Raw genomic sequence first — 14,576 nt, forward strand, 5'->3', positions numbered from 1 at the left:
GCATGCAGCTTGTTCTTCCGATCATGATCTTTTTCATCAGTATTTATTTAGCTTTCTTTAACACTGCTACTTCAGTTCCACAAGCCATTTTCCTGTATGATAAGTGCATTATTTCATGTATTGTCATGTCAATTATCCCTATATTTTGTTAAAGAAAGGTTCTTAAAAGAGCCTTATTATTATTATTATTTTACTTTTAGCCAATTTGTGGACTTGGGACGTTTCTTATGATAAATCGACTTTCTGAAGTGTTTGATGCAAGACCAACTCAAGAAGGAAGCTAAGATGTGAAGGATCGTTGTGTCCGAATTTCATATTTTTTAATGGATTCAGACGTTTCAGTTTTGCAAATCAATCTCACGAAAATTAAATTCTCAATAAAACACGTAATTGTGGGAGAATGAAGATTTAAAGGCCTTTCCCATTTTTCAATTGTCGTGCCATATATGCTTGGTAATCTAAGAGATTGGTCTCCAGGTTTTGTATTTTACAGAATTTTCTAGATGGTGGAAAGGCCCCAATTTGGCATGCAAAATGTGATGTGTTTCTCAAATCAAGAAGGATTCTTTCTTATTTTGTAGTCGATTTTGTTTCTTTTTATGAGAATTTTTACCTGATTTTTTAAAGTTTTTCTAGTATAAATAAAATGTTCTAATTAAGCTCTCTACGTGTCACCATAAGCACAAATTCGTCCGAAAGAAAGGGAGGTTTTTTTTTTTTTGTCAATTAAGAAAGAGCTTAGGAGCACACCGTCGTTGACCTTTATTGTTATTATTATGATATGCATAACTAAACACCTTTGCAAGGGCATGAAGAAACCCTAATATGATAATTTAGTTTTCCTATTTTGCCTATTTTGCGATTGCCTTTTGATATTGGATTCTTAATCACCGTGTTTATAAACTTGATTAATGATGTTTGGCCACCATCTAGGTTTCTAATTGAGATATTTTGATGCAAATTATACTAAATACTATAACTTATTAGAGCATAATATACATTTACGTTTAAGCGTAGAAGTACATAATAGACCTACATATGGCTGACATTAACCCCGCTTAGTATGCAATTCGATTAACAGTTACATAATCTATTTATTTCATTTATTTATCAAAAATCATGTTCTTACAATCTATTTGTATCATTTTTCTAATAAAGATGTGGCCTATATATGTTGATAGATTTTATCTCTATTAAAGAGAAGGTACCAAAAATGATACAAATTTGATGATAAATGTAGTACTCCGATTTCGACTGTGCGCACCAATTTCATCCTATAACTCTGAAAAGGAAATTAGGGATCTAGGCTGAGAACATTTTCATACAGTGAGCATCAATAGGGTAATTCACAGTTTCAAAAAGGCGTTAGTGAAATGGAAGTATTTATCGGCGTTGACTTCGATTCCTGACGCTGGTGAATCGCCCAATGTCAAGTAAAGAAAGACTAAAATGTCTCTGTCGGTCTTTCCAGTCTCTATAATGATGAGCTGTTGTGGCAAGCCACCATGGGGTCCCCTTTTCTGAAAAAAAAAAAAAAAAAAAGGCTGGAACTCTGGGTTTGGTATTGGGATTTGGTTGCCGCAGATAACGCCATCCTGCTGTTTAGGGAAAAGGAAGTGTGCAAATCTCCTTTGGGCTTGGCCCAGCATTTTTGTACCAGTGAAGTTACTTGTGATTTGTTAGCAAACACACTTGAAAACCATTACTCATTAGTTACAAGATGGACGTTCCGATTAAAACTAGGTGGACCTTAGACCAACGGCTGAAAAAGAGCCACGTAGCAGCTAAATCCAGAGCCTTTCTAGTAGGGGTGGTTCGGTATGGGATACCATACCGAAACTAGTATCCCGAATCCCAAACCGAAATTTTTCGGGACGGGAATTTGAAGACCAATCCCAAACCAAATTTTCGGGAATCCCAAATTTCGGGAATCCCGAAATATTTTCGGGATTTTGGGACAAATCGGGAATCCCAAATTGAAATATGAAATTATGAATTGTTCTTTGGGACAAATCGGGAATCCCAAATTGAAATATAAAATTATGAATTGTTCTTCAAATATATAATTCAAGAACACATTCATGAACTAGGAATTTCATTTCATTCACACTACCATTTAATTGAACACTGGCATGCTTGACTCTTTTTATCATAGTCAAAATTCAAATTAATTAAACTCTTTTTGCAATCTGTTGAGAGACAAAAGAATCAAGCCTTCTGAAATCATCAGCCATGGCAGCAGCAATAATAAAATCCACATGAATATCAAACAGAACATGAAAAATATGCAAGGTGTAGGGCATTCTAGGTTGCTGAGCATGAATTAGAAACTACTAGCATCAATTATAAAAGAATAATATATATATGTATAAATATATATATATATAATAATTAATATTACATATTTTCGGTTTGGTATGGGATTCCCGAAATATCGAGAAGCCAATCCCGAATCCCATACCGAAATTTTGGGATTGGTTCGGGATAGCATCCCGAAAATTTTGGGAATTTCGGTTTGGGAAATTTTTGGTTTGGGATCGGGATTTTTTCGGTTCGGTTCGGGATTTTCGGGAATTTTTTCCACCCCTACTTTCTAGTGCGCCTGCACGCAGGCTCTACCTTCTGAAATCTTGTCAGGGATACGTTTCCACTCGCGCGTTTTTCATACGCCTGGCAAAAAGAAAAAAAATTAAACCATTACTGACGCTACCATGACGTCAGCCAGGCGTCACTCCACCCAATCTTTGGGGGGTTGGGGGTGGGGGGAGGAGGGGAGGGAAATTGGGTTGCGCATGACCGAGGGGCTGGAGTAGGCTGGACTTGCTCTTATAAGCTATGAGAGTGTTTACATTCTCGGAAGGCAAATCATGGCAGTGTTTACATATATTTTAATAAAAAAACAATTAGTATAAAGATAGTGTGTGCTCCCCTGTTTTTGTTATTATTTTCCTGAAGTTTTAAATAATTTATTTTCTAAGATAGTGGGCAGTTTATTTATAGTTGATTTCTATTTTTTTATTACAAAATAAAAATATAAATAAAAAAAATCTTTCTATATTATTATTTTAATATTAAAATATTTAATAAACGCGTGTGGGAAGACTCAAGACTCGAGGAATCGGAGAACAAGATTCGGAGCCGCGAAATGCAAGGCTGAAAATTGCAGGAGCGCGGGCCCACAGTACACGTAATTGATAATCAAATCAGTTTGCAGGTGCAGACCCACGTGGTCCGTTGGCTCAAATTCCGCCACGTAAGCAACACTACAATCTCCCTTGCATTGAAAATATGCCACCTGGACGACATTTTCCGCCAGATTTTTAAAAATATCCTCGCAAGTCTGCACCAACCAAGGAGGCAAAAGACTGAAGGGCCCCCCGTAGATATATACAGACGGAAGAGGATCCTCTCCTAAGCTTATAAATGGAAATCCTCCTAACCAGCTTATAAATGGAAATCCTCATAACCAGCTTATCTGGGCCGTTTAAATTTAATTCAATAATTGTAATTATTATAATTTTAAAAGATTTCCCTGTTTAGGGTCGTTGTATTAAATTTAAACGGTCCAAATAAACTGATTAGGATGATTCCTATCCTGAACTCAGGAGACGACCCTCTTCCTATACAGACCACACATAGGTTTTGTTCCCTGACAAGGCGACACCTGGCGCCGCGGAGTACCACAGCCTCGAACTCTTGGTCCTCCTCCCTTTGAAACCCTTGGACTACTTTGGTGCTGTCCTCACACGCCATCCAAAGAATTTCTGCACCGTTTTGCACTTGGAAATGACATCCGTGCCCTTTGTTTACTTGGTCCGATTTCTTCGTCAGTAACTATTTTTTCTTCTTTAAAATATGATATTACGTGTAGATTTAGCATTAGCATGAATTAGCAATAATATTGTTTAAACTCATATTTAATGATAATAGAATTCAAAATTTCTCATTATAAGTGAAAATGAATACTATTAGACTGTAGTATATACCATCAATTACAAATAATAGGTACAGGTGAAAGTAATACGAACATAGGTTGTTATATTTATTGCTCTATAGAACCTTTTATATTATAAATCATTATACAAAAATCGTATCTGCAAAAAATTAATTAAATTTAATGTCTTTTGGTAAAAGCATTATCAAGGTTCTAAAAGACACTAAATGTTAGTCGGGCGGCGAGTTGGAGCCTAATGCCTAGGTGGGGTTTAGGCAGATTTAAGTAAATCTATTATTATTTCATGTAAATAAATGGCTATTTATATTTAAAATATATATAATTTCATTATAAACTACAAAATAGAATGACATATTTATTGTGAAGTATTAGAACATAATGAAAACATAGGAACATACGCACATAATGTGTATTCATTCAAGTATTCAACAAGTCTCTTACAATATATTGAAAAAAAATAAAATACAAAATGAAAGTTATCTATTTTATATTTAAGTGAGTCACAACCTAAGCAGGTCTAGGTGGGCTAGGCATGTGCCTAGGCGGGCACCTCAGCATTTTTAGGCGGCATTTCTTAATTTTCAAACTCTTAATCGGGGCAGTGGTCAACCGTCTAGCACCTAGACAAGGCCTAAGCGGCGCTAGGTGGTGATTTTTAGAACAATGAGCATTACTAACCGTCTATATATTTGTTAAAATAATTAACTTAACGACCTTAATTTTAATTTATGTTTATAAAAATAATCTTTATATAGTGATTCATAACACAAACAATTATTGTTATAAGCATAAAACTTTGTACTCGAACACAAAAATTTTAAATAAGAGTTCCTATTTAATCATGAGTAGCCAATTGGTTGCTCTTGAAATTATAAATTATTTGAGTAGTTGATGTGTCAAAAACAAGTTCCAAGAATGGTAAAATCGTAAATGAAATAAAATGCAGGGTTGTTGCTATAAATAACTGCAAGTGGCCAATTCCTTTCTTTTCCCTTCTTTCCCATCCCATCCCGAACTTGCAGAAGAGAGAGAATAATTTTTTCCGAGAAAACACAAAGAAGCTGCGAGAAAAGAAAATTCCCAGAAACTGAAGGCGGACTCTGCGTCCTTTGCAATCAAGAGAGAGATGAAGAACTGCGAGCTCTGCCGGCTTCCCGCGAGAATCGTCTGCGAATCGGACCAGGCGATGCTGTGCTGGGACTGCGACGCCAAGGTCCACGGCGCCAATTTTCTGGTGGCTCGCCACTCCAGGAGTCTCCTCTGCCACGGGTGCCAGTCTCCGACGCCGTGGAATGCCTGCGGCGAAAAGCTCGGCCACACTTTTTCGGTTTGCGAGAGCTGCGTTGTACGAGACGGAAGCAGAGACGAGGAGGAGGAGGAGGTGAGCCAGGACGGTAATGATGATGAATTCGATTCCGACATCGATGAGATTGACGACGACGATGACGCCGATGATGATGAGGGTGTTGGTTTCGATGAGGGCGGAGATAAGCAGGTGGTGCCGTTGTCTTCGACGGCGACGCCGCCTCCGCCGACTTCGAGCGCATCGAGCAGCGAGCAGTCTGCGACTGCGTCCAACAATGGCGATGGAGATGGTTCCGAAGACGCCACCGCCGTGTCGTTGAAGCGATTCAGAGAAACCGCGTCTGATCTTCGCTCTCAGGTACGTTACTTCTCTGTTTCCGTTGATTTCAGAATCGTCTTTCGTTTTTCAACGGCTAAGATTCGTGCGTTTTGTATCACAGGTCGACGATCTCCACCGTTCATGTCCTCACCGGAGGTGTGGCTCGGCTAAGGCAGCTCGAGCGGGTCGGACCGAACCCGACGACGGAGCCACTTCGGTTGACTCATCGAGACCTCGAAAAGACCGGAGAATCGATCTTAACCGGCCGGGTTCCCCGTCCTCGCCCGTTATCGAGTCCACGAGGAGATTTCGCCGGCAAGACAATCGGTGAACTTTAATGAAGGCTCTGAAGCCGTCGATCTTTACGCTTCGGAGGCTTGTAGCCGTCTGATGTGGGGATGATGGATAATTCTTTTTACTTACAGCAGTCTCAACTCAGCAGTTCCTGATTAGATCGGTAGTTAATTTCGTATTAGTCACGCAATTTGTTTAAATTTTTTTCTTTTTATTTTACTAATTTAAAATTCCGATTCTTCATGTTTATGTCGTGCCATTATTTTGTAAAAATACTATTTTGTAATTTGAAAGAGTAGCTTTTTCCTTTTTTTTCTTTCTTTTCTTGTATTGAAGTACCTTATCATGTTTTTCCTTTTTAAGTAGGGTTGGATGATCTTAGTCCGGCCGTTAATCTGAATTATTAATCAAGTAAAACTTTGTTCATGAATGATCCGGCACGATCTGAATTAATAATCTGACAACATAACATGTTAGAATATTTTGACGTCGAATTTATTTAGACGCGTTTCGCTCGACTCTAGTAGATTTTAGTGTGCTGAAATGGCATGGCGCCAGACTCCAGTAGAAGGGAGCGCATAATGTGCGGTGGAGATGAAACGACCGAGTCCTCAGAGGAGTGGAGTTGATGGATTGAAGTTGAAGGTGGCGTGAATGGTCGTGGCAGTTGTCAGAAAATGCCATGGCCAATTTCTGTGGCACGCAAGTAAACCCTAGTCCATACATATCAAGTCATCGTTCAACACACTAGATTGGGACCTCTTTGTGCTATGATTTGTTTGTCCTTTGAACACATTGTGTTGTGATTTAAAGCCAACGTTGTGTCATGACCCATGACAACCTCACGCAAGTCACAAGCACCACACATGTGGGAGAATTCTCATCGTCGATATATTGTTGGTGTTGGAATCACAATCAGTTAAATTTAACCGTTTATATGTTGTTTGTATCATATCACTGTCAAATTCTAATTTTTTGTGCATATCGACAATCAGACAAATTTTGATCACTCATGTAGGTATCATATGCACCAACAATCAAGGCATAGCAACTGTTCTCCAAATTCTCAACCTTTGATTAATATCCTAGACATTTTCATGCACCCTTATGTAGGAGCACCCAAATTACGTCACTCTAAGAAACAATATTGTTAGTGGGTTTTAGCAACAATATTGCTTAAGCATGATAATATAAGACACCCTCCCATCCCATGTCATACCTTTATTTGTTAGTAGGTCGAAGGTTACGTACTTTACTTTAATTTGTTCTAATCTTTCTTTGTTGTTAACATTGTCTGGTTTGGATATCTGTGTATGTTTGTTTATTCTTTTCTCTCAACAAATATCTAGCTTAAGACCCTTAAAACAAAGTTGATTAACGAAGAACATGAGATTAGCATCTTATCCGTACTCTTTATTTGTTGATTACTGTAAGGTCCTCGGTCGGCCATCAAATCATTAATCAGAGATTCTCATAAAATAATACGAATAAATCTCCCACGTAACCAGGTTGTGGTTGAGAGAGGCTCTCAGCAGACACCACAAGTTCATCAACCAATCATATTTTCTTAATTTACTTAATCACTTTTGTTTTGGTTCGTTTTTAAGGGTGGTTAATTGTTAAGAAGGAATAATAATAACCTTTGCAAATTACCATGCGAGAACTGTTAAGAATACTTTCTCAAAAACCAGATTCTCCGTAAACTCTTTGTTATTCATGTTTTTGGTACAATATTTTATAATATTAATACGAAAATTAACGTTAAACTGTGATAAAAAATTCTTAAAAAATCTCATTTTAAAGGAGTCTCGTTAACATTTTTTACATCACAAAAGATCTGAACTCGATCGAGTAGTTTGGTTCTTGTGGTGGATATTAATTTGTTTTAAAGTTTTTAGGGTTTGAATGGTTGTGTGTGTGTGTGGTGGTGGTTTGCAGTTGTACTTTCCTGAAAATTCTAAACCACCAGGAAGATATTGTACTACGAGTTTGCTGCCAGCCAAAGCAAAAGCATGGTAGGTGCTTTTATTTATCTGAGGTTTTTCTACCGACCATGACTTGATGAAATATGACACCATGATGGTGACAAATGAGGCTTTATGTTTCTGGCACTTGGATTGACAAAAGGATTGTGTCTCATCCCATTCTTTGTAAAATGTTATTTAAACTGGAGGATTAATGATACTAGCATGGACGATTATCAGTTGTTCACCGAAGGAAATTTTTAGTAAGAGAGCCAGATCGGCTAGCTGGTTCGATCACTCTCACAAAAAGTGGGCTTGTATGCATTGAAGAAGTTGATGGTACCTAATTATATAGTGAATCCGATTCTTTGTGAGAGTACGATCATTTAACTAATCAGACAATCTTATTTAAGGTCTTCTAGATTGACAGATTGTGGAATTTACATTCATTAATGATTAACAATCACTAAACACGTGCTTGGGCGACTGTAATGTAAGAAGCCAATCAATGTTCCAACTAAATTACAAACACAAACATTTCTGAAAAATGTTTTCTATAAACTTCCTCCATTTTTTTGTTCTATTACAAACAAAATTTTTACTCTAAATTAGATTAAGGACAGAGGCACGCAGAAAATTCGAACCCTTGATGCAGTTGGTTGACGAGAGAAATCATATCCACCGGTACAATCGATCACTTGCAGATAAACTTCCTCCATTAGAATTTACTCTCACATGATTTTTGGTGAAATGTTTGTTTCCTTTCCCACCTTGAACGATGGAGGTTCGTCTAAATTTTCGCTTGGTTTCTGGCCACCCAAATTGGTAGAGGGGATATTTGAGAGAACAAACCAACTGCAGAAAGTAAGCTGTTTACGAAAGTAGCTTTGTACTGAATCAGTACACTTGCATTATGCTTGCCCTTTTTAGCTTGCAGACAGAAACTTAATAGTGCCATGGTTTAATAGCAACCACTAAGTTGGTATCCAAAATTAAATGGATCAACAGGGACCGTTGATCTTAAACACTACGAGTGTGACATTGATGGCAACTAAGCATAATAAACACGTTGTAATCCGCTCAATTATTTGGGTTTTTTTTCTTTCTAAAATACACGTGTTATGTTGAAATTCGTTGAATTATTTGGTTTTTCTACGATACACAAGTGTTTAAAAGGCTAGATTAAAATTGCAATAGTTCAACAATGCAAAATCAGTTGTCTAATAGATCAGCGCAACTCATGCACTGCTGCTTTTATCTGATTCTAACGGAATATTCTTGTATACAACTGGATATTATATCCTCAATTTTCCTCAATTTTCAGTCATTATTTGTGGTGGATATAATAGTACAAATTTGTAAATTTTATAGGTTGTAGATAGATATATTGCCCAATTGGAGATGATTATGCTTCCACCAAAAGTGCTTCTATTAGAAGCATGTCAAAATTTTAATAAAAATGTAAGCACTTTTTAAAAAAACACTTGAAGTACTTCTTGAAAAAAGCACACAACAAGTGCTTCTGTCCAAAAATATTTAAAATGCTTCTTTTAACTCAAAAGTATTTTAATTATTTTAGAAGTAGTTTCAAACGTGACGTATGTTGGGTCATATAATGAGTAAAAAATTGAGAGGGATCATCTGATCGCAATTCTAGTCGGAATCGAGACTTTTATGTCAACCAAAATATTTTATTAGTACCAATCCGAGGATTATTCAATCTTAATTCTATCCTTAATCCCTTGGAACTCGGAAGAGACACCGCACAGCGTTTATTTTTCCGTAAAATATCCATTATTTGTTTAATACATAAAACCAGCTGGTGCTAGCCAGGCACCATGCGGAAAAGCACTTGTACCTAGAAGTTGAATTAAAGTTTTGTGGCTGTGATCATAGAGTTGGGATTATAATTCTATCTGGATCCTCTTTGTAGGAATCTGAATGAACAATCAATTGCATTCGTTCATCATATATTGTGCTGTCAGAAATTATTTTGAATTTTTTTATTTAAAATTAAGCACAAACAGTTTCTAATGAAAACTAACCGCACAATGTACGATAAACAAACACGATTGATTGATCATCCATATCTCTACAAAGAAGATCCAAAGGATCCTCATCCATAGAGTTGGGGTGTATAAAGTGCCCTAGTACCTCAAGGACATACAACCCACCATTGTTTTACCTTGTACACACTTCTCTTAATTTTCGGCCGTCGAATCGAATGAATTCAAAAAAAATCAAATGACAAAAATTAACAAGAAGCGTGGGAGATAAACATGAATGTGTGGAGAACACCACCCTACTTTTAACAATGCCATTGAACTTATTAGTATGAATAATACTTGGCTACTCAAAGATGAGCAGGAACTCCTACTCAAAATTCTTAGTGTTTTAATCACAGAACTTTGTGCTTACGATCAGGACCATTCATACTATGAATCACACTGTAAAGATCATCTCTGCAAAAATAAATTAAAACTAAGATTGTTTAGTCAATCTATTGCAGCAAATACAGATACGGTTCGTAATACTTTTACCAATACCGTTCGTTTGTTTTTAAATAGTTTGATGACTAAATTACCTTAGTTTTAATTGATTTTTTGCAAAGCGATTTTTAGTATTCTATTCTGTTTTGCCGCAAGACTTTTAAATGAAAAAGACTTGGCTCCTCAAGGATTGAGTACGAACTCCTACTTAAAATACATCATAAATTATTCACAGAACTTCATGCTTATAATCAAAACCGTTATATATAAGTCACTATATTAAATATCTCTACAAAATTTATATTATATGTCACTATATATAGATCATCTCTACAAAAAAACTCCTTAAAACTAAGATCATTTAGTTGTTGAACTGCATAAAAACAAATGGACGGATTCGATAAAAACATTACTAACCATCTATTTATTTATTACAATTGACTAAATGATTTTAGTTTTAATTAACTTTTCGCAGAAAATCTTTACAAAGTTATTTATAATAAAAACAGTTATGATTACCAAGAGAAAATAAGCAAATTGGCATGGTTTAAAGGATTAGAGGGGCTCATAACAAATTAAAAGTCGAGTGGACAAATCGAAAGTAGGTCATAAGTTGCACAGTGAAATTTTTCCTAGCGAGACTAAAGAACACAAAAGGAAATTACAAGACAATTGCATTGAAAGAAAATTGGCGAAATGAAATGAAGTTCTTGCCTTCCCATTAAGCATGTTGCTTATTCACACAAAAAAACAAATTTTCAGACAATAACTAGTCAAGATAAGATTATATTCAGCTGTGGAGGACACCAAATATGTGTTCTGGAAGAAAAATTAATTTCCAAGTGAAACTATATTACCTAACTTTTGAGGCGGTTTACGAGAGGCTGATGGGTTCACCACACAGTTCCTCCAACTCACTCTCTAGAATTTTCAATAAATGAGCTTTGGTCCTCCTATAAACCCACGCTTGAGAACTCCGATCCCAGTCAAATCTCTGAGGACCACTGCATCAAGAACATAAATCTTTTAGCAGAAAGAAAGAAAAATTAATAAGTCATGCAAAATAGTGAGGATCAAATGCGACCGTGAATATCTAACACTTTACATAAGATAGATGCAGGGGTAGGAGAATGAGCACGAAAATGTCTATCTTGGTTTTACAGTATCAGTACAGGTATTTGTCAAGATGGTGAGTGCGTGAGACCATGTTGACATCACACTTAACATGGCATTCTACATGAAAGAGATGGGCAGTATAATAAAGCATTCCAGTTCTGTGAACACGAGGCTCGAAACAACAATGAATGTAATTAGCTTCCATAAAGACATGTCAATAGCCAACAGATTGGAAACATGATATACATCAACGATGTGCCAACAATAACAGGCACGTGCATGATGCGTAAAAAATAAAGACCCCCCGCCCCATTAAACTCTCTTCCTTTCATGAGTTTAAGGGCATCAAGACATTCATCCACATGGGAGAAGGAAGGGCACAGGTTCCAGTTGAAGGGCTACCGTTCAAGGTTCTAGTCATTAATCAGATTATATTTCCTAAAAGAATTAATTTCAATTTCATTCTTTGCGCTTCCATTCCAAAATCTTGTAGGAGAATTTTCATTCAAGGGAACTTTTTTAATTCAAGCCTGCGTCATTTGATACCTGTTCTTGCTTCAACTAAGAACCTAGACAGTATTAGAAAATTGTAAGATTGTATTCAAATTTCTTTAATTTATAATCCATCCATAAGTTTAAGGGATTAATTTCTGATCATAAGGACGTGCTAAGCTGTCTGCACATTGCTCAAAAATAATGCCGCTATCAAGGAAATATGAAGAAGCCATGGACACAAAAGCAAACTCATGGACATGCAGTAATACATCATTTGACGATAAAAAATATGTTCATTCAAACGTTTCAATATGTATGCGTGCACTGTGGTATAGAGTAACAGATCAGTTCGTCTGGTGTTGACTGTTGAGGATACATCCAGTTTCATTCATAGTACACAATGAAAGAGTTTCCCACGTTACAGAACTACTCATTCAGATATTGTACATTTAGTTAACATGCAGTCCAAACAATGGCGTGAAGCAAAGGTATCAACAAGACACACAGACATTTGGAAAGCCTACATATGGTCTCACAAAAGCGTTGAGACACAAACACACAAGCAAACCTGAAGCCAGTAAGAGCAACAGCGGACAACATACCTCACTGGGGAAGACAACCAAATTTGTCTGTTTGGTGTTTGTTTATTCAAAACATAGGTGCCATGATCCCCGAGTTTTAAGGTCAGCACCTCATTCTGCCAAATGCAAACCCAATTATTCACCAAAAATTCATTACTATCCTAATTAGTTAATCAATTTCAAACAACAATCAGCCATTCTCACCCCATAGTCTATGTCAAAGTCATCAACTTGAACAGAATCTCCATATTCCTGTCCAAGTAGAACCATCAATGAAAAGATAATACTTAATGTGTTACGTACCAAAACAAGAAAACAATGCGTAACGAGGTTTTTTACTCATATTACACGGCATGAAAAGGAACGGAACGAAAGAGGTACCTCAAATTTCTCCTGAAGGTCTTGTATTGTAGAATCAGCTAGCCTGTGAAATTCATCCTCCGGCAGTACAGAACTGTATGCACATCAACTCATTAGCAACATTCATTTTACGCCTTGAAGCAAACAACAATTTCAACTAAAACTCCATTTCCAACACAAAATCAATAGCTTTAGAGTTTCTCAGTTGATGAACAACTTAAATAAATACAGAAAATATGCGCAAATAGAACCGGTTACAATCTTTCAATAAAAAATAGAACTGGCGGGACACTAACAGTCATAAGGGGTGATAAACCGTGACATATATACGACTTATTGTCTGTTTAGCGCATGTTCCCAATAAAGTTTGTATATTTGAACTTAGTTAAAGCAACATTTATACTTCCTACAACAACGCCTTAGAGAGAAAGATCAAAACTTTGTTTCCTTATTTCCTCAGTAGCCAAACAGAAGACAAAATTTTGATGGAAAATTGGGACTTACTGGTAATCGATGGCGGCGGGGATTTGAGTATCGTCGTCGAGATTCAAAGGGCTAGAACAGAAGCTTCTGGAAGCTATCCAATGACAAGGTCCGTCGTGGCTGTTCTGGGAGAGATGTGGAGATTTTGAAGCTTCTAGAATATGCAAGCACGACCTGGAGGCGGTGGAAGAAGAAGAAGGAGAAGATGGAGGTTTGAGAAGCCTCTTCGAGAGGCGTCGCAGCGGAAGCAGCTTTGAAGCCATAGCGGAAAGCCGACAGCCTGTCTCTCGAGCTCGAACTCGAGCTCGAGGTTGAGGACAACGATGGGCCTAGAACAACGCTACCTTCCTTAATTACGTGGGCCCGGTTTATTGGGCTTATTGTGGGCCTCGATATATTGTATTGCTTGGGTTTGTGGATAATTTCTGATGTTCTTAGGTAGAGGTGCACCAATTTGCTTTGCAGCTGGTGTGGGTTTGTGTGCTGCCTCTTTGTACGGTTGGATGGTATCCTATCTTCTTGCTTTGTTGCATCGAAAGTTTTCCCTTGTTAGTCCTCGGATGGTGGATATAGTTGCCGGTGTTGAGTGCTTATTTCTTTTGCTGAGTTTTTTTTAGAGGAAAATTTGTACATTTTTGTTGTTGTGAGATTAATGATTAGATTGTTCTTCATTTGGGACTTATTTGCATGTGCGGTTTGTTTTATGGCCCTTGTGTTTTGTTGGTGATGACCGGGTATCGGCTAACCCGAACAAAAGATTGGTAAGGTACATGGTGGTTGTGGCGAAGACGACTTGTGTTAGCAGATAGAGTCTAATTGGCCATTGTGTGCTTTGCTTGGACTTCTTTGTCCACTTGCCCTACTAGCACATTTTCTTTAAGTTTATTTCTTGTAACAATTTCTTTTATCAATGAAGATTATATTTGAACAAAAAAGTATAAATATATATATATATATATATATATATATATATATATATATATATATATATAGAATGAGTTTACCAACAACATAATATTTTGATTCAATAACATATTGTTATGCGGTAAATTTATCTCTTTATGACATAATATTATTAAACATAGATGTTACGTGTTAGTGTGTAAATGCCATGCACACTGAAGAATTTTTCCTATACTCAAAGAAAATTTTAGATATGAGTCTATGAATCACATGTATTGTACGCCCGCTCTCACCGCCTCTCTAATCCAACCC

At 36.8% G+C, this 14,576-nt stretch overlaps 2 protein-coding genes across 3 annotated transcripts; one reads left to right on the plus strand and one right to left on the minus strand.

Annotated features, from left to right (window-relative positions):
• The first annotated feature begins 4,955 nt into the window (after nt 1-4,955).
• Nucleotides 4,956-6,185, plus strand: LOC137708386 (zinc finger protein CONSTANS-LIKE 4-like). The gene is made up of 2 exons (XM_068447443.1): nt 4,956-5,618; nt 5,701-6,185. Exons 1-2 carry the CDS (start codon nt 5,082-5,084, stop codon nt 5,908-5,910), a joined length of 747 nt encoding a protein of 248 aa, XP_068303544.1. The 5' UTR covers nt 4,956-5,081; the 3' UTR covers nt 5,911-6,185.
• Nucleotides 6,186-10,107: 3,922 nt separating this feature from the next.
• LOC137708658 (frataxin, mitochondrial-like) lies at nt 10,108-13,675 on the minus strand. Of its 2 annotated transcripts, XM_068447780.1 has the most exons (6): nt 13,383-13,675; nt 12,900-12,972; nt 12,723-12,770; nt 12,540-12,634; nt 11,184-11,330; nt 10,108-10,299 (listed from the first exon to the last, which is right to left on the minus strand). In XM_068447780.1, the coding sequence occupies exons 1-5, from the start codon at nt 13,622-13,624 to the stop codon at nt 11,201-11,203; spliced, it is 588 nt and encodes a 195-aa protein (XP_068303881.1). In that variant the 5' UTR covers nt 13,625-13,675; the 3' UTR covers nt 10,108-10,299; nt 11,184-11,200. The 2 variants fall into 2 exon arrangements, with proteins under 2 accessions (XP_068303881.1, XP_068303880.1); XM_068447779.1 differs by lacking the exon at nt 10,108-10,299 and having other exon boundaries at nt 11,024-11,330; nt 13,383-13,674.
• Nucleotides 13,676-14,576: the final 901 nt, after the last annotated feature.

Source organism: Pyrus communis, chromosome 11 (genome assembly GCF_963583255.1).
Source record: "Pyrus communis chromosome 11, drPyrComm1.1, whole genome shotgun sequence".
Taxonomy (NCBI): Eukaryota; Viridiplantae; Streptophyta; class Magnoliopsida; order Rosales; family Rosaceae; genus Pyrus; species Pyrus communis.